The sequence below is a fragment of the Odocoileus virginianus genome, chromosome 29 (genome assembly GCF_023699985.2).
Source record: "Odocoileus virginianus isolate 20LAN1187 ecotype Illinois chromosome 29, Ovbor_1.2, whole genome shotgun sequence".
In the NCBI taxonomy this organism is placed as follows: Eukaryota; Metazoa; Chordata; class Mammalia; order Artiodactyla; family Cervidae; genus Odocoileus; species Odocoileus virginianus.
Window position 1 is genome coordinate 25,524,833 of NC_069702.1, and position 20,925 is coordinate 25,545,757.

General features: G+C 37.7%; 1 protein-coding gene and 1 non-coding gene across 3 annotated transcripts; one reads left to right on the forward strand and one right to left on the reverse strand.

Moving 5' to 3' along the window:
- Positions 1 to 28: 28 nt before the first annotated feature.
- RCHY1 (ring finger and CHY zinc finger domain containing 1) lies at positions 29 to 14,065 on the forward strand. Of its 2 annotated transcripts, none has more exons than XM_020904121.2 (9): positions 29 to 219; positions 1,748 to 1,867; positions 2,075 to 2,190; positions 7,882 to 7,960; positions 9,889 to 9,933; positions 10,043 to 10,101; positions 10,189 to 10,215; positions 11,159 to 11,279; positions 13,403 to 14,065. In XM_020904121.2, the coding sequence occupies exons 1-9, from the start codon at positions 130 to 132 to the stop codon at positions 13,529 to 13,531; spliced, it is 786 nt and encodes a 261-aa protein (XP_020759780.2). In that variant the 5' UTR covers positions 29 to 129; the 3' UTR covers positions 13,532 to 14,065. The 2 variants fall into 2 exon arrangements, with proteins under 2 accessions (XP_020759780.2, XP_020759781.1); XM_020904122.2 differs by lacking the exon at positions 29 to 219 and adding an exon at positions 572 to 716.
- Positions 8,658 to 8,729, reverse strand: TRNAW-CCA (transfer RNA tryptophan (anticodon CCA)). The gene has a single exon. It is a non-coding gene; the product is annotated as a tRNA-Trp (tRNA).
- Positions 14,066 to 20,925: the final 6,860 nt, after the last annotated feature.

Below are 20,925 nucleotides of genomic sequence, written 5' to 3' on the forward strand. Positions count from 1 at the left end.
GCCCTGCCGCCATCTTGGCTCCGGGGGCCGCAGCACCTGGGACAGGGCGGGCTAGAGCGGCGCTGCTTCTCTGGGTGTAGCTTTTGGCCTGGGGGAAGGGGTCGTGGAGTTTGAGGGGAGGTGGAGGCGATGGCGTCCTCGGAGCGGGAAGATGGCGCCCGCGGGCAAGTCCAAAGGCGGCGGGGCTGCGAGCACTATGACAGGGGATGTCTCCTGAAGGTGACGATTTCACTGGGCTCTTAAGAGCTTCCGCCGGGCTGGGGGTGGAGTGGGCCGGGAGGTGAAGCTTGGGCTTAAGTTTCTTGTCGGGCTAAGCTGTTGTCAGGATAACTTCACCTCTGATTGACTTCTTGCCGTAAAGAGCGTGTTTTGTCAAGGCGACCACTGGTCCTACCTTTGTGTTGTAAGTTTGCAAGCAAAGTTCTTGCTTGGCAAAAATCTGGCCTTGCACATCGGTTACCTTATCAGGGGGTTCATTTATTTAGTCTTTTGGTGTTGGAAGTAGACAGAGGCAACCCCGGGCCTGTGCTGGCTTTTCCCAGGATCATTTTCAGGTGTGTGATGAAATAATGGTAGGCGGGTAAGCGAGTGGAGACTCGGAATACGCTTTCATCTCCTGTAGTAATAAGTTTTACAGCTTGCCAGCTTCATTTAGCCTGAGTATGCCTAAGCCTGCCAGGCAAAAAACGTAAGCGGAAGGAATGAACTATGTTATGGTAAGTCATAGCATAGGAAGTCTTCAGAAATGAGTGGGTCTTAAAGTTCACAGTGTACTGGAAAGTATAATATAAGGTTAGCTTACTGGCCTAGAGGCATTTTGATGTACTAGTTAGGGTAAAGCTAAGTTGCTGTAACAAAAAGACCCAGTAATAATGTGAGTTAAAGAATAAAAAGTTTATTTCTTCTCACCTCACAATTCAAGCTGAATGAATGATCTGGTTTGGTAATGAGGCAGTTTCACATGACCACTCCTTGGACAAACGTTCTCTATTGTGTTGTTAACCATGTTTTAGGGCATATAGTCATCAGCTGGGTTGCTGCCATGTCCACGTTTCATCTGGTGGAAAGGGAGAAGGGAGCTTGGGGGAAGAGGCAAGCCTAGTAGGCCCAGGAGAGGCACTGATTTTATTTTGTGCATATTCTGTTGCTAAGAACTTAAGTCATTTGGCCACAAGTAACAGCACGAAAACAGTAGTGTAGCTGGGCAGTCATGTGTCCTGGAAGGAGAGAGTCGACTTTCTTGTCTTGAACAACTTGCAGTCTTTGCCGGTCTTGAAAACAAGGACTGTCTTTTACGTTTATTGTGTCCTCCAAACTTTAAGACACAGAGTTGATGTGTGGTAAACTTAAGTGGACTAAAATATAATCATTATAGTATTTAATTCTTCAGCATTAAAGTTGGTAAATGAATTTATCTGGAATGTCTTAAGTAGAAATTGCCTGCCTGCTACTTAATGTTGAGAATGAGTTTAGGGTATTGTGGGATTAACTTTTCAGTTTAGGGATGGCCATCTTTCATAATTCTTCTGTTTGAACTGCAAGGTTGTGTTCAACTGGGTAGAGACCTAGATGTTGATGGAAAACAGTGAAATGTTATGTATAGTTATCAGCTTACCAAATGATCCATTGGTTGTAATCTTTGACCTTGTTCCAGGAGGAGGAGAAGGGAAGAAATTTCTTTTTGCATTATTTCAAACTTGTCTTGTCTTGCTTCTTATACCTTTTTTTTTTCTCACCTGGGAATTAGGCACCTTGCTGTGACAAGCTTTATACTTGCCGATTGTGTCATGATAACAATGAAGATCATCAGCTAGATCGCTTTAAAGTAAAGGAAGTGCAGTGCATAAACTGTGAAAAAATTCAGCGTGTAAGATTTTATTACATATTTCTATTTTTTTAAAATGTGTACTAAGGTGGTTTTAAAAATTTAATCAAGAATATTGCAAATACAACTTTAGCTCTGTATGAAAACATGTAAAACCGCATATACATTAGGAAGAAATCTGGACATTTAAATTAGTAATTCAAGATGTTTTGGTAAGTTGTATATTTTTAGTTACTTTTTGTTTTTTAGGCACAACAGACATGTGAGGAATGTAGCACGTTGTTTGGAGAATATTATTGCAGTGTATGCCATCTGTTTGACAAAGACAAGAAACAGTATCATTGTGAAAACTGTGGAATTTGTAGGTACTGTATGTAAAATGTTCTTTTTAAATTATTTCTAATATATCTTAGCAGTAATAGTTTTAAAAATCACATTATTGGAGTATAATTACATCAGGGAATGGCTACTACCCACACGACTATTCTTGCCTGAAGAATTCCATGGACAGAGGACTTTCAGAATTACCTCTTAAGGGGTGCATTAATTTTAAATGTTCAGTAACTTTTGACAAATATATCTACTGTGTTACCATCATCACAAATCAAGGTTAAAAAAAACTTTCTATTGCCCTAAAAAGTTTCTTCATGCCTTCATCATTTTAACTAGCTGATCAACAATTGTGTGGCTATTTAAATTTTAAATTTGGGGTAGAAATTATGCTTTTATATGAAGTGGCTTATAGGAAGCTAAGGTAGAAAATTAGGGTAGATTTTTCCTTCTTGAAAATTAGTTGAAAAAATTATCAAAAGTTTTGATAAAATCAGTATAGGCTTAAGAATTGGATAATACAGGAAAGTAGAAAGAATGAAAATAAAATAGTCTTCAATCCAGCCATCCACTGACAAGCTACTGTTGACATGTTGGTATATAGGAATTTTTTTCTTTCTAAAAATCCTAAAGTGTTATGATGTGTCCAGAAGCACATATGTAACAAATATATATTTTAAAGTATACTAATACAACAAACCACTGTTTTTAAGAATTACCAGTGTTGGAGCTCCAAGTGTCCTATGTCAGTCCTTTCTCTTTGTTTCTATTGGAGAATTTTAAATCACTTTCTGTTTTTATGTAGTGTTTTGTTTTTTGGCTGTGCCATGTGAGATCTTAGCTCCCTGACCAGGGATTGAACTCATGCCCCTTATGTTGGAAGCCTGGAGTCTTAACCACTGGACTACCAGGGAGGTCCCTTGAGGTAGTTGTTTTTAAGGAAGGATAACAAATATACCAAAAGATGTGACAATCATAAGCAAACCCCCTTTTCTTGTTTTTATGTCTAGAAATTTGACTTGGGTCTTTTTTAAATTTTTATATCTGTGTTAACTCTTTGAGCATATGAAATGTAGTAATAATAATTGTTTCATGTCCTCTGCTAATTCTAACCTCTGTGTCAGTTTGGATTGATTTTGGTTGTTCAGTTATTTTTTAAGTTGGTTTTCCTGCCTTTTGAGTGACTGGTCCTTGTTGGATACCAGACATTGTGATTTTTACCTTGTTGGGAACTTTTCATATTCCTGCAAATCTTGAGCTTTATTTTGGGATGTGGTTGTTACTTTGAACAGTTTGGTACTTCTGGGACTTGCTTTTATAATTTGTTAGATGGATCTGGAGGTGTGCTTATTCCAGGAGTAATTATTCCTCACCACTGCGGCAGTACCTTCCTGAGTGTTCAGCCCAGTACTTCATGAATTCTGAGGTTTTCAGTCAGGCTAAAGGGAGTAAACACTGGTCCTGACCGTGTCTGAGTGCTGAACCCTGTTCCTTCTAGTTCTCTTGAATGGTTCTCGCCATGGCCTTGGGGGGTTCACATGCATGAGCTGATGTGTATTCTGCTAAATACTTGAGGGGCTCCCCTGTGCAGCTCTGTCCTCTTTGATACTCTGTCCTGTGAGCTGCAGCAATCTTGGGTTCCTTGGACTCTCCACTCATCTTCTTGATCAACAAGTCTTTTCTGGCTCTGCTTTTGTTCCTCCAACTTGTCCTACTGCCTGAAAGTGCTCTAGGCAATAAACTAGGGCAGTTTTAGGGCTTGCTTAATTTGTTTCCTGTATCTCGCAGGTTGCTATCTTTCATTTCTTGATGTTCAGTGAAACTTGTTTCATATGTTTTGTTTGGGTTGTGTGGTGGTAGTTTTAGGTAAGAGGGTAGATCTCGTCTCTTGTCTGTTATTCTGTCTTGGGCAGTAGTGGGAGTCTCCTGCAGGGTTTTACCTGTGGAATTGGACAGACTGTAAATTTCATCTGAAAGAGAAAATATACAGAGCTGAGCAGATTTTGAAAAGGAAGAACAAGGGGACTGCCTTTCCACATAACCAAAACATGACAAAGGGAGAGTAATTTAAATGATAAATTCTTTGTATAGGAATAGACAAACAAATAAAGGGAGAAACTGTGTGTGCGTGTGTGTGTGTGCACACACACATTCACATATTTAACATATGAATTTATAGCAAAAATGGCATTTCAGATCAGGAGAACAGGTACTAAGATAACTGATTATCCATTCGGGAAACAAAAAATTGATTACTAAAATTCTATGCATTCATTAGAATATGGTTTTAGCATGTTGTAACAGAAATGCTAAATAACAAGTGGCTCAAAAAAGACATTTATGTTTCTCAAGGAAAAGTCTGAACCATGTAGTTAAACAGAGCCCAGGTTTCTGTTTTTGCCCTGCTATCTATAAGATACTTCCTTGTCTACACAATTTAAAAGAACTCATATTCTTGTCAGCGGAAAAGGGGAAATAGGTGAAGGGAAGGTACACCCTTTTTTCTCCGAGGGGCACAAGAGAGAATTTTCCTTTGTCCCTTCTGTTCACACTTCCAGGGAAGGTGGGAAGTAGTTTTTATCCAGTACAGCCCTGTGCCCAGCTCATATTGTGCAGGAGGAGGTTGAGAGGAATCTGGGGACAACGAGCTGTCCCACCTTTACTGTGCATAGTGGATTTCAAATGGATGAAAGAAAAATACAAAAATCATAAGCTGTAGTATTAGAAGTATATAGGAGAGTATGTATATGACCAATGGGTTTCACAAGTTTTTTTCAAAATAAGAGGCACACCCTGAGGAAACCAAAATGGAAAAAGACACATGTATCCCATTGTTCATTGCAGCACTGTTTACAATAGCTAGAACATGGGAGCAACCTAGATGTCCATCGACAGATAAATGGATAAAGAAGTTGTGGTACATATATACAATGGAGTATTACTCAGCCATAAAAGGAATGCACTTGAGCCCTAATGAGGTGGATGAACCTAGAACCTATTACACAGAGTGAAGTGAGTCAGAAAGAGAAAGATAAATACCATATTCTAATGCATATATATGGACTCTAGAAAAATGGTACTGAACAATTTACAGGGCAACAGTGGAGAAACAGACATAGGGAATAGACTTGTGGACATGGGGAGAGGGGAGGAGAGGGTGAGATGTAAGGAAAGAGTAACATGGAAACTCACATCACCATATGTAAAATAGACAGCCAACTGATATTTTCTGTGTGGCTCAGGAAACTCAAATAGGGGCTCTGTATCAACCTAGAGGGGTAGGATGGGGAAGGAGATGGGAGGGAGGTTCAAAAGGGAGGGGATATATGTATACCTATGGCTGATTCACGTTGAGGTTTGACAGAAGACAACAAAATTCTGTAAAGCAGTTATCAAAAAAAAAATAAAAAGGCAGAAGCATAAGCCATAAATTGAAATATCATGTCTTTTTATTACCTAGGAATTAAAGTGAATGTATGATAAAAGATGTAAAAAAGGTAGTTGACATACCAAAAAAGTAATTTTAATATATACAAGTGAAAAAGATTAATATCCAGGGTATATAAAAGCGTTGCTGTCAGTTGTGATTGACTCTTTGTGACCCCATGGATTGTAGCCCACCAGGCTCCCGTGTCCAGGGGATTCTCTATGCAAGAATACTGGAGTGGGTTGCTATGCACTTCTCCAGGGGATGTTCCTGACCCAGGGATCAAACCCTGGTCTCCTGCATTGCACATGGATTCTTTACCATCTGAGCCACCAGGAAAGTCAGGATATATAAAGAACTCCTTTAAATTAGGTTCCTCAAAAAACTAAAAGTAGACGTACCATATGGTAGCATGTGTCGTTCCATTCTTGGGGTTCTGTGTGTGTGTGCACTTGCATGCTCAGTCTTGTTCGACCCTTTGCAACCCCATGGACTGTAGCCTGCCAGGCTCCTCTGTCCATGGGATTTTCCAGGCAGGATGGGTTGCCATTTCCTTCTCCAGAGGATCTTCCTGACCCAGGGACTGAACCTGAGTCTCTTGTGTCTCCTGCGTCACCTGGGAAGCCCCCCACTCTTGTGTACATATCCAAAAAATGTGAAAACACTAATTCAAAAAGGTACATTTGCTCAAGAGTTCATAATAGCATCACTTACAGTAGCCAAGGTATGGAAGCGATGCAAGTGTTCACCAACAGATGAATAAAGAAGATGTAGTGCATAGACACACACTGTCTTCTCTCTCACACACTCTGGAATATTACTCAGCATAGGAAAGAATGACATTCTGCCATTTGCAGTATTGTGGGTGGACCTAAAGAGTATTGTGCTTAGTGAAGGAAGTCACAGAGACAAATCCTGTATATTATCACTTGTATGTGGGATCTTTTAAAAAAAGTGAATATATATAACAAACAGAAACAGACTTAGTTATAGAAAACAAACTAGTGGATACTAGAGAGAGAGAAGTAGAGAGGGCAAGATATAGAGGTAAAGGATTAAGAGATACAAACTAGAATATATTGGGCCTCCCAGGTGGTGCTAAGTGGTAAAGAGTCCGTTTACCAGTGCAGGAGATGTGAGAGACGTGGGAACGATCTCTGGGTTGGGAAGATCCCCGGAGTAGGAAATGGCAACCCACTCCAGCAGTATTTTTGCCTGGAAAATTCTGTGGGCAGAGGAGCCTGGTGGGCTGTAGTCCATGGGGTCAGAAAGAATCGGACAGGACTGACTGGAGTGAGTTGCCATAAGGAAGCAGTGTGCTTCCCTGGTGGTGCAGCACGGGGAAACGGTAACCATTATTTTGCAGTAATTTTAAATGGAGTATAATGTATAAAAATACTGAATCACTATGCTACATATTTGAAACTAATATAATATTGTAAATCAAGTATATACTTGAGTTAAAGAGCTTCTTTAAAATTATAAAAGACAAATACCCTATTAGAATAATGAACTGAGCACGTGAACAGACAATCCACAGGAGAAGTCCACATGGTTCATAAATAGTAAAATATGCTCTGTGTATCACCATTTGAGAAATCCAAATTAAAGTGATGTTTTTTTTTGTCATATAGGTAACCAGTGTTGGCAAGGGTGTGGGGAACATGGGTGCTGTTACACATTGGGGGGAGTATAAATTAGTACTGTCTTTGGAGGTCAGTTTGGCAGTATCAGAACTGATGATGCAGTGCCCTCTGACCCTACAGTTTCACTTCTAGGAATTTTGTAAAAAAATCATCAATATGTAGGTTGACTGATGTCTGTAAGAGGTATTTATTGTATCATTACATTAGCTAAAGATAGTAAATTTTATCAATAAAAGAATATTAAAAAATTAAGATATATCCATACCATTTAATATTATGTAACTGACGAAGAATAAAGTGGTTCTATATATTTTTACATAGAATATTCTTCAAGGAATACTGTTAAGTGAAGAAGTTGCAAAACAGGATATACAGAAAGAATCCATTTGTGTAAAAAATAAAACTCAAAGCGTATGTATCTGTATATGTGTGTGTGTGTGCAGTTTTATAGAAGAAAAAAACCACTCAGAAGGATAGATACCATTCTGTTTGTAGTGCTTGCATTTGGGGAGTGATGTTGGGGAGGTTGGGATTCACCTCATATTCTTCAGTGTGGTTTGAACTTTGTTTATAGTGAATCTGAACTTATCTATAATGAGTAAATATGTAATAAAAGCATATGTAATCTTTTGTTGTTCACGTTATTTTTTTAGGATTGGTCCGAAGGAGGATTTTTTCCACTGTTTGAAATGTAACTTATGCCTTGCAATGAATCTCCAAGGGAAGCACAAGGTATGTACTTTAGTTTGTATGATTTAAAAAGTATTATTTTTGAAAACAGCTAAAATCCTAATTTGTTTAAAAGCATGCTAACTTTCAGATGTTACTGAGTATAGTCATGTTGCTTTTTATTTTTAAGCAGTATTAAGTAAATGTTCTAAAGTACAGACCTTAGAATATCTGATCTACAGTTCCCTTTTCTTCTCTATAGTGTGTAAGAACACTTAACATCAGTTATTAGTATAATGTAGACAGCCTCTAAATTAGCCTGTGGATTCTTATCATTGCAACTGGTTTTGAGGATAGCTTTTAAAATGTATGGTACAGGAGAAATACAGAGCAGTGTAACCTTTTGTTAATATAGCATTCCTAGATAATTCAGTATCCCTTTCCAATAAAAATATTTTTAACTTGGATGTAGAAATTTTATATCATTATCCTAGGCCCTTTAAAAATTATTTTTCATTATTTAGGAGAAAATCTAATAAACTATCACTTACAGTACTGATTGTATCCAAGAATTGAGAGAATGGAGAATCTGATGAGGGTGTTTTTAAAAAGATACTAGATAATGAAAAAGTGAAAGTTAGTCACACAGTTGTGTCCAGCTCTTTGCGTTCCCATGGACTGTTAGCCTACCCAGCTCTGTCTGTGGAATTCTCCAGGCAAGAGTACTGGAGTGGGTTGCCATTTCCTTCTCTAGGGGATCTTCCCGACCCAGGAATCGAACCTGGGTCTCCTGCATTGGAGGCAGATTCTTTACCAACTGAGCCACAAGGGAAGCCCTACTAGATAACAGCTAGCCTGAAATACAGGTAGTAAGAGAAACTGAGGTGAATAGTGAAAATAAGGAATGGAGTGACAAGTATAAGGGAGAGAGAATGGGGGCTGAATGAAGATGACGCCAAAGGAGTTTAGTCCTGGCTTTAAGTATTTTATTAATAGATTGCAGGAGATGATAAAATTTTGGGTTTGGTTTTGTGGACTTGCGTTTAGGCTGATTAACTATGCTGTGTTGCCTTTAGATATGCTGTGTTGTCTTTAGAAAACTATATACTCAGTTTCTCTTGTGGTATTTTTGTTTTGTTTCTCGGTTATTTTTTATTGTCTGTTAGTAAGTGGTGGTATCATCTACTCAGGTGTTTGCTAAAAAACCTGGGTATCATTTATGGCTTGATGCTTTCTCTTAACTCTTCACACCTAATCAGACCTTGTCTTGTCAAGTTAAGAACTCAGGCTCAGTGGGCAGCCTTTGGAACACACATATATTTCCATTTCTTGATAGCATGTAATTTGGGAAGTTATTTAGCTTCTCTAGATCTCAAAAGGACTTCCCAGGTTGTGCAGTGGTGAAGAACCCGCCTGCCAGTGCTGGAGATGTGGGTCCAATCCCTGGGTCAGGAAGATCCCTTGGAGAAGGAAATGGCAACCTACTCCGGTATTCTTGCCTGGAAAATATTATGGACAGAGGAGCCTGGCGGGCCACAGGGCATGGGGTCACAAAGCCTTGGACATGACTGAGCCCACTAGAATGCATGCACAGGCCTCAAATACCTCATCTGTAAAATGGGGTAAATAATTGTATATGTTTCAGTGTTGTGGGAATTAATTGAGATAATACAGGCAATGAACTTGACATGGCATGTAGTAAAATCTCTTTAATATGAACTATTACTATTTCTTTATCTGTAAAATGAAGATAATTTGAATAATTAAGATGTATTAGGCAGTTTCATTGTTTCAGGTAATGTGCAAAGCCTGAAATAGTTGTGAGGGTTTATTGTTCAGTTCTTGTCTGACATATAGGGAACATATTAATGTTCATTATTACATTTAGTGAGTTGGTATTGTTTCCTTTGTTAGTTTTTGTTATTAATGCTATGGTTATATAATGTCCATCTAGTTAAGCTTTTGGTAATTTTAATTTTGCTTTTAAACAGTGTATTGAAAATGTTTCCCGGCAGGATTGTCCAATATGTTTGGAGGTGAGCTTAAAATATTTTTTGCTTTGGAAATATCCCCTTTTGAATTTGAAATACTGGGTATTTATATTGTGTTCATGTAATTAACCACCAACTTTATTTGCTTTTACAGGACATTCACACATCTCGTATCGTTGCTCACGTCTTGCCATGTGGACATCTTTTACATAGGTAAAGTGACTTTTTTTTCCTCAAAAGTGTTTGGAAATGGTGGAGATACTTTTTCCTTTATTAAAATAATGTTATATTTTCTTTCAGAACGTGTTATGAAGAAATGGTGAAAGAGTGAGTGTTTGATGGGATTGTAAAAAGTTGTTATGTAAGATGTCTGTTTTTGTTTGTTTCTTTTTTTTGGGCAGGCAAGTGGGGAAGGAAATGGGCAAACCTCGCAGTTACTTATACCATATGTGGATATGGTGGATATTTCCTTTGAGATGGGTAGGGTAGATGAGTAGTGTTAAATTGGGCAAAGCACGTTGGGAGAGAAACACTGGACTCTGGCTTTGTCCTCTGGCATGTTTCTGTTATGCCATATCTCATCTGCAATTTGAGACAGATACCTCTCACTCTCTGGCTACTATTTGGGGAGCTTGGTCTCTGCCTGAGACAGTCATAGCGTTGTAAAAAATAAAAATGCTGAGACATGTTGCACAAAATTATTAGCTGTTGTATTGACCCATTATGATGAGTTGCAAAAAAATCCAAAACTCATACCAAGATTTATCTAATGCTAATTTTTTGTGGGGAAAAGATGCTGAAGTAAAATGCAGATAAAAAGAAGAAATTGTGTATTTTGATCCTGCAAACTGATGAGCAGAAAGTGTAGTTTAAGAGCCAGATAAAAGGGAACATTTTCAGAATTTTTAGAAAGAAAATAGTATGATCTGAATAATTTTTAAAGACTACATTCTCTTCTTGAATATATTAAGAAATCGAGGCTGTTAGCTAAAAAGCAGTTTGATTGGTTTTTAAAATATATCATGTATATTCTACAAAGAATGCTCAGAAATTCCTCTCCATTTTATAGAACTGAGGAAAAAGAAGTAGGTTTAAAAAATACCCTATGATACATGATTTAATTGAAAAGGTTTGTGAGATGGTCTTGAAGTATAGAATAATGCTTATCTTAGATGATTTATGTACCAGTTAGCATGTGTGTTCTTATATACCTGGGTTGATACACTCTCCATTTAATACTTGGAAAATAACCCTTTTATATCTCTCCTAGAGGCTACAGATGTCCATTGTGTATGCACTCTGCTTTTGATATGAGTAGGTACTGGAGACAACTGGATGATGAGGTAGCACAGACTCCTATGCCCTCAGAATATCAGAACATGACTGTGGATGTGAGTAGAATCAATGCCTAAAAAAACTTCAGGTTCCTTGTTGATAGTCATGTTTATTTTTGCACTTTTGCTCAAATCTGTCTGAAAAGTACTATTTCAGCATTGATGTCACTGCAATGATTAATGGGAGGAACCAGATAATCTTTAAATTTTAGTTACTCTGAACTCAAAGGAAAAAAGAAAATCTAAGAATATCTTTGTGCAGTACTTGCCAACACTAGATGGCAGGCAAAAGCTTCATTCTAAATTATTTACTTATTACTTAACAGAGTCAATTGATAATAACTGAGTAGAGGTGAATTATTGGTCTGCTATTTTATTTTGATTATGTTTTAATTATTTTAAATTTTATTTAAGGCAAACATGTTTATTTTTTTTTGAAGATTGCTTTTTGGTTTTTAATGTTTATTATGCTTTTTATTCTAAGACTTTTTAACTTGGTCTTAGCCTGCAGTCTAAAATGTAAGAAGTATTTCTGTGCCTTTAGTCTTGTGGAGAATGATCATCTTTTCTCCATTAGTTGAGATGTGCTGCTGTCTAGTCTCAGCATAGCATATTCATTTACAGATTAGAATTGGAAAGTAGATAGTTTTCTGGTGCTTTAATAATTTTTGGACATAAAAATTTTCAAAAATCTTCAGTTCAGATATTTGTACACAAAAAGATAAAAACCCCTTAATAAAGCCAAATAAAAATTATTTTCTGTGTAATTTACACGAGCATTTCATAATTCATGTGGATAATTGTTAGGTTGATGAAAGATCATTTTTGTAATACTGATAATTGTGTCACGTTTTACTAGAGGCTATAGCGTGCTATATTCTGTTTAGATCACTTTTTAAAGTAACAGCCTTATTGGGATATAATTCACATACTATACAACTCGTCCGTTTAAAATGGACAGTTCAGTGCTTTTTAGTGTGTTCTTGGAGATAAAACCACCATCAATTTTAAAATGTTTTCTCCACCCCAAAAGGAAACTGTAACCATTAGCAGTCATTCTTTAATCCTCTAACTCTAGGCAGTGAGTACCTTCTACATTTAGATCATATTCTTAACTAATTCTCAGGAGGACTTCCTGGCGGTCCAGCGGTTAAGACTTTGCCTTCTAGTGCAGGGGGTGCAGGTTCAGTCCCTGGTTGAGGAACTAAGATTCCACATGCCTCACAGCCAGAAAACCAAAACATAAACAGTATTGTACAGATTGAATAGAGGCTTTAAAAATGGTCCAAAGAAAAATCTTTAAAGAAAAAGTTACTTTCCAAATTATAATTTAGAGAAAATTTAGATGTTTTCTACTTATTATGGTATGGCTTTTCTAAAGTTAATGCTTTTCTCACATAGTAATGTATTGATTTATTTTCAGGTTAACACCCTTCTTTATTTTTCAAGATCTCAGTATAAGAAGAGACTAATTCCTAAGTGAACGAAAAGCTTTTCTTAGTTCAACTTTATAAAGTACTCTTTTGGACTTTAATTCATTCTTGAGGCATCTAAGACCAGGAACTTAATATATTAATAAGCAAAAATATTATAAATATGTAAAAAATTGTTGACTGAGATAATTTTCTAAGTGTCAGTGAAAAATAATGAAATTGTGTGTTATTTTGAATTATAGGTGTTGATCTGATTATTCCTATGTTAATTTTTGTACTATTTATGCTATTTGGGAACTTTTAAAATAAGACTTCTTAGTGCACATCCACATTTTCATTTTCTAAATTTAGAGCTACTTTAATAGCCTCTTAGTATTTCCAGTGAACAAATAAAAGATATTCTATTTATGGAAATGTTTAGACTTACATATGTATGTTTTCACATCTTCAGTATAATTTTTTTAAATGATTTTTTGATGTGGACCAGTTTTAAGGTCTTTATTGAGTTGGTTACAACATTGCTTCTGTTTTATGTTTTGGTTTTATTTGGCTGTGAGGCATGTGGGATCTTAGTTCCTTGACCAGGAATCAAACCTGCACCCCCTGCATCAGAAGGCGAAATCTTAACCACTGGACTGCCAGGAAGATACCTCTTTGATATGAGTTTTGAGGAATTATTTTGAACAGACAGTTCCACTTTCTATCGATAAGGTTTAATTTACTTAATTTGAATTCATCTCTTTTCAGATTCTCTGCAATGATTGCAATGGAAGATCTACAGTTCAGTTCCATATAGTAGGCATGAAGTGTAATATTTGTGAATCCTACAATACCGCTCAGGCTGGAGGATGTAGAATTTCAATAGATCAGCAATGAACAGCCTGTATTGCACTGGAGAAATCAGGATTTTCTGATAGAAAAAGGCTATCTTTTTGTCATAATGTGTCACAATCTATGCATTAGAGTTGACGTGTTTTGTATTAGTGTCACAGCATAAAAGCGTATTATAAGACTTAAGGATTCAGGGTCTCTTTATAGAATTATCATAGCTCTACATTGAATGAAAGGCACCATTCTTGAGTTTTGATTGGAAATTTCTTTGGTGTCAGTTTTTTGGAAGTCAATGATGTTTGCCACTGAAATTCACATCCATAGACTTCTTATACTTCCTTGGTACTTCATTTTAAGTGACGCTGTGCATACAGAATTAATTTCTAGTTCTTGATAGAACTGTACTTAATTCTCAGTATTATCCTTGACTGTTTAAGGGCTGTGTTGTAATGAGGATATGTTCTATCTTACTGTTAAAATCTAATTACATATACTTTAGAATTTTTAAGACAGTCCTTTGGATCCTGTAAATGTGAATTTTGATGTAATAACTGCTATTAAAAATATATTCAAACAGTATTTTATAGAAAGTTTTTTTCAATGCTGTTTATTTTTGGTTCAGAGCATTATAGTCTAATGATGTGAAAGAAATCCACTTTTCTTTGTTTTGAGGTATTCTTCCATAAGGGTAATTGGGAAAAATGTAAAATAACAGAACTCTTCTAAGCCTTAAGACAATCAACATTTAAAAAAATTGTTTTAGTTTCCCAAAATTATTTTTTCAAAGAATAATTTATTCATTCAGTCAGCAAGTATTTAGTGAGCAGCTATTATGTGCTGAGTATGGTTCTAGACAATATAGAGACAACAGTGAACAATAGAGATGAAAGCTCCTGCCCTCAGATTCTAATGTTCCTTATACTTGACTAGCTTTTTCCTTGTTTTTCTTATGTATGCAGTGGTTATCTTTGTTGTGAATGGGATGGATTCTTTCTTCTCAGTGCTTGAAAGTAGGTATGGTTGAGTCAAAGTGGCACAGAATATAACTTTTTCAGGGACTGGTGATGGAATTGAATATACCTCTTAATTCAGAAACATGTACACAAAAATATTTGATCCTGAACTTTTTTTGCCTTTTCATACTGTTCGTGGGAAAAAAAGTTGCAGTCAGTCACGACTGAGCAACTGAAATGAACTTTTTTACACCAGTGTCCCAGTTTTGCTTATAAAAAGCTTTAGATAGGAAGTAAAATGTGTATATATTGATTGACAGGTATTTTATTAAACACCAGTTATGTTTCCAACTTTGATCTAGTTGAATCTCCTGTGTATAAGGAAAATGGTCTTTTAAAAATCCTAACATTTCTCATACATTTATTTCTTTTGTTGAAATCTCTTTACCTGGCTAAGGCAGCAGCACTGATTTCCTGTTTTGGGCCCAGATCTTTATTCTATATTTTCTGCTCTTCTTGTGTTCTTTCCCTTGGTCCATTTCCTCAGCCTGGGCAGAGTGTGAGTGCTGATCTTGATTTGGGGAAGGAAATGGGATATCTTTTTTTAATTTTTCCTTTTTAAGGCACTAAGTGTTAAGTGATTTATTATACAGTGAAGGAGAGCAGAATACACTATCACAGAGTATGCGTTTTTGGCATAAAGATGATTTTGATCTGATTATTTTTGAGAGCTGTTCAGAAGCTCTGAAAACGAGATAGAAGTTAAGGTTTTTAAGGGAAAGTTACATTTATAAAGGAAGTTTTCATTTGTAAGGGTCTCCTCTGTACCACGAAGAGAAAGATGACTCGAAATTGCAAGAGTATCTTGTCAGCAGAGAGTGTGTCCGCTTAGACCTATATAACAAACCTAGGAATGGGCTATCTTGTTAGGTATTACAAGTCAGTATACAGATAAGGAAAGACTAGTTTTCCAGTTGTGTTACTTTTTATTTCTGTTAATCTAATCTGCTAAACTTAGTGAAATCAATCGGATTTTAAAAATTTTTTTTGGCCACACGTTGGAGCATATGAGACCTTAGTTCCCTGACCAGGGGTCAGACCTGTGCCCCCTGCATTGGTAGATGGAGTCTTAACCCCTGGACCACCAGGGACGTACCTATACTATTGCTTTTAATCATAGAATCATTGGCTGTTTGAGTAGCAGTGAGTATGCAATAGTAACAAAGCTCTGATTAGAACATCTGCTGTTTACAAGTCTTAGGCATTAGCATTAACCGTTGTGATAGTTTTATAGGGTACGTGTTGCCTTCGTTCCATGGATGAGAAAGCTGAAGTTTAGAGATGAAATGAAATGCTTGAGTTAGTGAAAGGTACTCAGTGTTAGAGCTGGGAATCAGGTCCAAGTCTATGACCTCAAACCTACTATATCATGCTGCCTTTAGTTCAAATTTCCGTTTTGCTGAACTATTCTTGATAGCTTAAGTCATGGAGGAACTCCTGAGTTGATAGAGCTTTTATTTTTAGATGTCTTACTTTAAATCTGAGTAGTTATATCTTCAGTTCAGAATCCAAATTTGTCCGAAATAATGCAGAATTGGTATGTAAAAGCTTGTTTATGACATCCAATCATTTGCATGAAGCAATTTTCAAATGCCTTTGAAGTCAGGGTACCAAGGGTTTCTTCAAGGGTTTGTCCATGGCATGTCAATTCAGTGCTTAAAATCCTTCAACAGTTCTCACTGACAAGCAGAAGTCCCTTAGTGTTCAGTATGTAATACTTAAAATGAAAAATCTTAAAAATATGTTTTGGCTTGTCCTGATTCAAAAATAGCTATATTGTAGGAAAGAGGAAAACAAGGTTAAAAAAAAAATTTTTTTTTTCAGAGGTTACTACTGTTAATGTTTTCTAATGGATAACTTCATTCTTGTTCATAGAGACTTTAGAAAGCTTGTAGGAATGAATGTTACATGCTTAGTCTGATCTTGTGTATGGTGGTATGGTAGAAATATTTGTCCTGAAAATAGCAATAACATTGCCACAGAATTTCTATGTATTATATTACTTTAAATACCAATAACTCAATATGTTTATGAATTTCTTGGTGCATAGAAGCTTGTTGGCCCCTTTTGTCATTGATGAAATGTGTATCAAGTTGTTTACTTTTTACCTCTTGCAGTTTCTAGAGTCTTCTTAACCCGTATATGGATTTCTGTATGACATTAACTTTTGTTCATGTTTGCAGTAGTACTGTTGTTTTTGGTGTCATAGATTTTAATTTTGAACTCGTTTTTTTTTCTAAAACCCATTTTCATATTGTACACATATTTAATTTTCTTTTAATTAGAAAAATTTTGACCGTAAACCAAAATAAATGCAAGTAGTAAAGAGCCAACAGGCTATCTTGTAAGTTATTCAATCTTCAAGTTGTGTTCAAGTCTTTGTGACCCAATGGATTGCAGCATGCAGACTCCTCTGTTCTCCACTTTCTCCTGGAGTTCGCTCAAATTCATGTCCATTGAGTCAGTGATGCTGTCTAACCATTTCATCCTCTGCCACCTGTTTCTCCTTCTGTCTTCCATCTTTCCCAGTATTAGGGTCTTTTCCAGTGAGTCAGCTCTTTGCATCAGGTGGCCAAAGTATTGGCTTCAGCTTCAGCATCAGTCATTCCAATGAATATTCAGGACTGATTTCCTTTAGGATTGACTGGTTTGATCTCCTTCCAGTCCAAGGGACTCCTAAGAGGCTTCTGCAGCACCACAGTTCAAAAGCATCAATTCTTCAGCACTCAGCCTTCTATCATGGTCCAGCTCTCACATCCATACAATACTACTGGGAAGACCATAGCTTTGACTCTGCATACCTTTGTTTGCAAAGTGATATCTCTGCATTTTAATACACTGTCTAGGCTTGTTATAGCTTTCTTTCAAAGGAGCGGGTGTCTTAATTTCATTTCTGCAGTCACGGTCCACAGTGATTTTGGAGCCCAAGAAAATGAAATGTCACTGCTTCCACTCTTTCCTCCTCTATTTGCCATAAATTGGTGGGACCTGATGCTATATGAAAGTGAAAGTCTCTCAGTTGTGTCAGACTCCGCAACCCCATGAACTATACAGTCCATGGAATTCTCCAGGCCAGAATACTGGAGTGGGTAGCCCCTTCTCCAGGGGATCTTCCCAACCGAGGTATTGAACACAGCTCTCCTGCATTGCAGGTGGATTCTTTACCAGCTGAGCCCCCGGGCAGCCCAAATCTTAGGTATTTTGAATGTTGAGTTTTAAGACAGCTTCTTAACTCACCTCTTTCACTCTCATCAAGAAGCTCTTTAGTTCCTCTTTCTACTGTTAGAGTGGGATCATCTCCATATCTGAGGTTATTGATATTTCTCCCTGCAATCTTGATTCCAGCCTGTGATTGACCCAGTCCGGCATTTCATATAATGTACTTTGCCTACAAGTGAAATAAGCAGGCTGACAACATATGTCTTATTCGTTTCCCAGTTTTGAACCAGTCAGTTGTTCCTTGTCTGGTTCTGTTTATTCTTGACCCACATACAAGTTTCTCAGGAGACAGGTAAGGTGGTCTGGTATCTCCATTTCTTCAATAAGAATTTTCCACAGTTTATTGTGATCTATACAGTCAAAGGCTTTAGCACAGTCAATGAAGCAGTAGTAGATGTTTTTCTTCAACTCCCTTGCTTTCTCCATGATCCAGCAAATGTTGGCAATTTAATCTCTGGTTCCTCTACCTTTTCTAAACATAGCTTATACATCTGGAAGTTCTTGGTTCACATACTGCTGAGCCTAGCTTGAAGGATTTTGAGCATAACCTTGCTAGCTGGTAAAAAGAGTGCAATTGTGTGATAGTTTGAACATTCTTTGGCATTTCCCCATTTGGTTTGGGATGAAAACTGACCTTTTCCAGTCCTGTGTCCACTGCTGTTTTCCAAGTTTGCTAACATATTGCATGCAGCACTGTAACAGCAGCATCTTTTAGGATTTTAAATAGCTTAGCTGGAATTCTGTCACTTCCACTAGCTTTGGTCGTAGCAATGCTTCCTAAGGTCCATTTGACCTACACTCCTTGATGTTTGCCTCTAGGTGAGTGATCACACCATCATGGTTATCTGGGTCATTAAGACTTTTTGCATATTTCTGTGTATTCTTACCACCTCTTTTTAATCTCTTCTTCTTTTAAGTCCTTTCTGTTTCTGTCCTTTATCGTGCCCATCTTTGCATGAAATATTCCCTTGGTATCTCCAGTTTTCTTGAGGAGATCTTTAGGCTTTCCCATCCTATTGTTTTCCTCCATTTCTTTGCATTGTTCATTGAAGAAGGATTTATCTTTCCTAGCTATTCTCTGGAACTGCATTCAGTTGGGTGTATCTTTCCCTTTCTCCCTTGCCTTTTGCTTCTCTTCTTTCCTTAGCTATTTGGAAAGTCTCAGAAAGCCACTTTGCCTTTTTGCATTTGTCTCATTGGGATATTTTTTGGTTAGTGCCACCTGTACAGTGTTACCAGCCTCAGTGTATAATTCTTCAGGCACTCTCTGCCAGACCTAACCCCTGCATCTATTCGTCACTGCGAGATACTGGAGTGAGTGGCCATTTCCTCCTCCAGGGGACCACGTTTTATCAGAACTCTTCACATGACTTGTCTGTCTTCAGTGGCCCTGGCCCGGCATGGTTGGTAGCTTCATTAAGTTACATATACCCCTTCACAGCAAGGCTGTGATCCATGAAGGAGGAACTTGTAGAGAATGAGATAAATGACCTCTTCCTCTTATGAAAAAGGGGAAGTGAAAGTGTTGGTTGCTTAGTTGTGTCCGATGGACTATACTTCTCTCCATGGAGTTCTCCAGGCCAGAATACTGGAGTGGGTAGCCATTTCCTCCTCCAGGGGATTTTCCTGACCCCAGGGATCAAACCTGGGTTTCAGACATTGCAGGCAGAATCTTAACTGTCTGAGCCACCATTGGTCTGACCTCCAGGGATGGTGGGCTGTGATACCAGGCAAGACCTACCTTTCACTCTCATCTTGAGAATGAAGTAGTGCTTACTACAGTATGTCTGTGCAATTTTTTTTTTTCAATCAAATCATGTTGCTATTCTAGGCAAAGAGCAGTATTATTAGAATTAGTCTGTCTCCTTCTTTTGACCTTTGTGAGTTTATGTACTTCTTGGGGCTATTTTATTGTGAAGATAAACACCTTTTTAAAAAAAATTGTGAAATCATAGCCTTTAGAACTGGAAGAGTGTATAGTCCAGCCCACTCTTATTTTGCTTGATCAAACTGAAGGCCAGCAAACTTCCGTTTACTTGCCCAAGCTTTCTGTGAAGGCCTGCAAAGGAGACGTTTGTTATTTTCTGCACCAGTATCTCCTCTGAGGCTGTGTATAATGTACATCATTGGAGGCCGTAATAAATAGGGTTGTCCCCTTTGATAAACACCAACCCTAGACATATAGACCAGGAGAGATGATCTGGGTTGGGAGAAGGAAGACATGAGGAATATGGGAGAAGGACAGGAAACGGAGGAATAAACAAAGCATCTTCTCTAAGCTGTACTTAGCCAGTGTCAGAGTGGGCATTGCAGTCTAGGTATATCCAAACAACTCAGGCTAGTCTAAAATTTTGGGGAGGGGGCCAGAAACAACTCCTGAGTTGTCTGATGTCTTGAATTGTATGTTGTATGATGCATGAGCAGCTGGATGGAAGAGAAATGGCTTGAACTTTGAAAGCAGAAACACAGATGTTCACATTCTGTCAATCTAACAGATACTTGTGTGTGCCCTTGGGTCAGTTTTTCCCAGACATACTACTCTCTGTGAAATAAGGATGGTAATGACAGCCTCATAGGGGTTGTGTGGTGAGGTTTAAATAAGATAAAAAGTCTAAAGCACTAAGAACACTTCCTGTGTGTACTGGGCTTTCACTAGACATCCAGGCTCATACCCTTCCTGTTTGCAGTGTTGAGATGACCTCCAGCATGTGCTCCCAGTGAGCTGTAGTAACATCCCCAAGTCTCCCCTGACTGGAACAGAGTTGCTCTGTCCTTTCTGAGGGAGGGTTATTTCCTCCTCTTCCCACCATACAGGTTTCACTTGCCAAGTGAACCAGTCCTCAGATTTGGAACACTCAGTGACTCTGCTCAGCTGATTTCCTGGTTGATGCATGAAGCAGTCAGATTGTATGGGCCTTGAACTTGTTATAGGGGAAATCCATTCCCTTTGTAAAAGCAGCTGATGGATTTTAGTGAGGTTGTGATGAGGGACATTACTTTTGGGGTCTTTGTAATATATTCTAATTTGTCGAAAGAGCAAAAAGTCCTAAATTTAGAAGGAAAGAATATTCTAAACTTCAGAATGATTTTATTGTGGCTAGGAGACTTGGATTGCTTCTGAATTTCTCTGCTTAGCTTGGGACAAGTAATTTTCCTGACAGTCAGTATTCTTCTAGGTAAAAGCAATAATGAAAGTGAAGTTGCTCA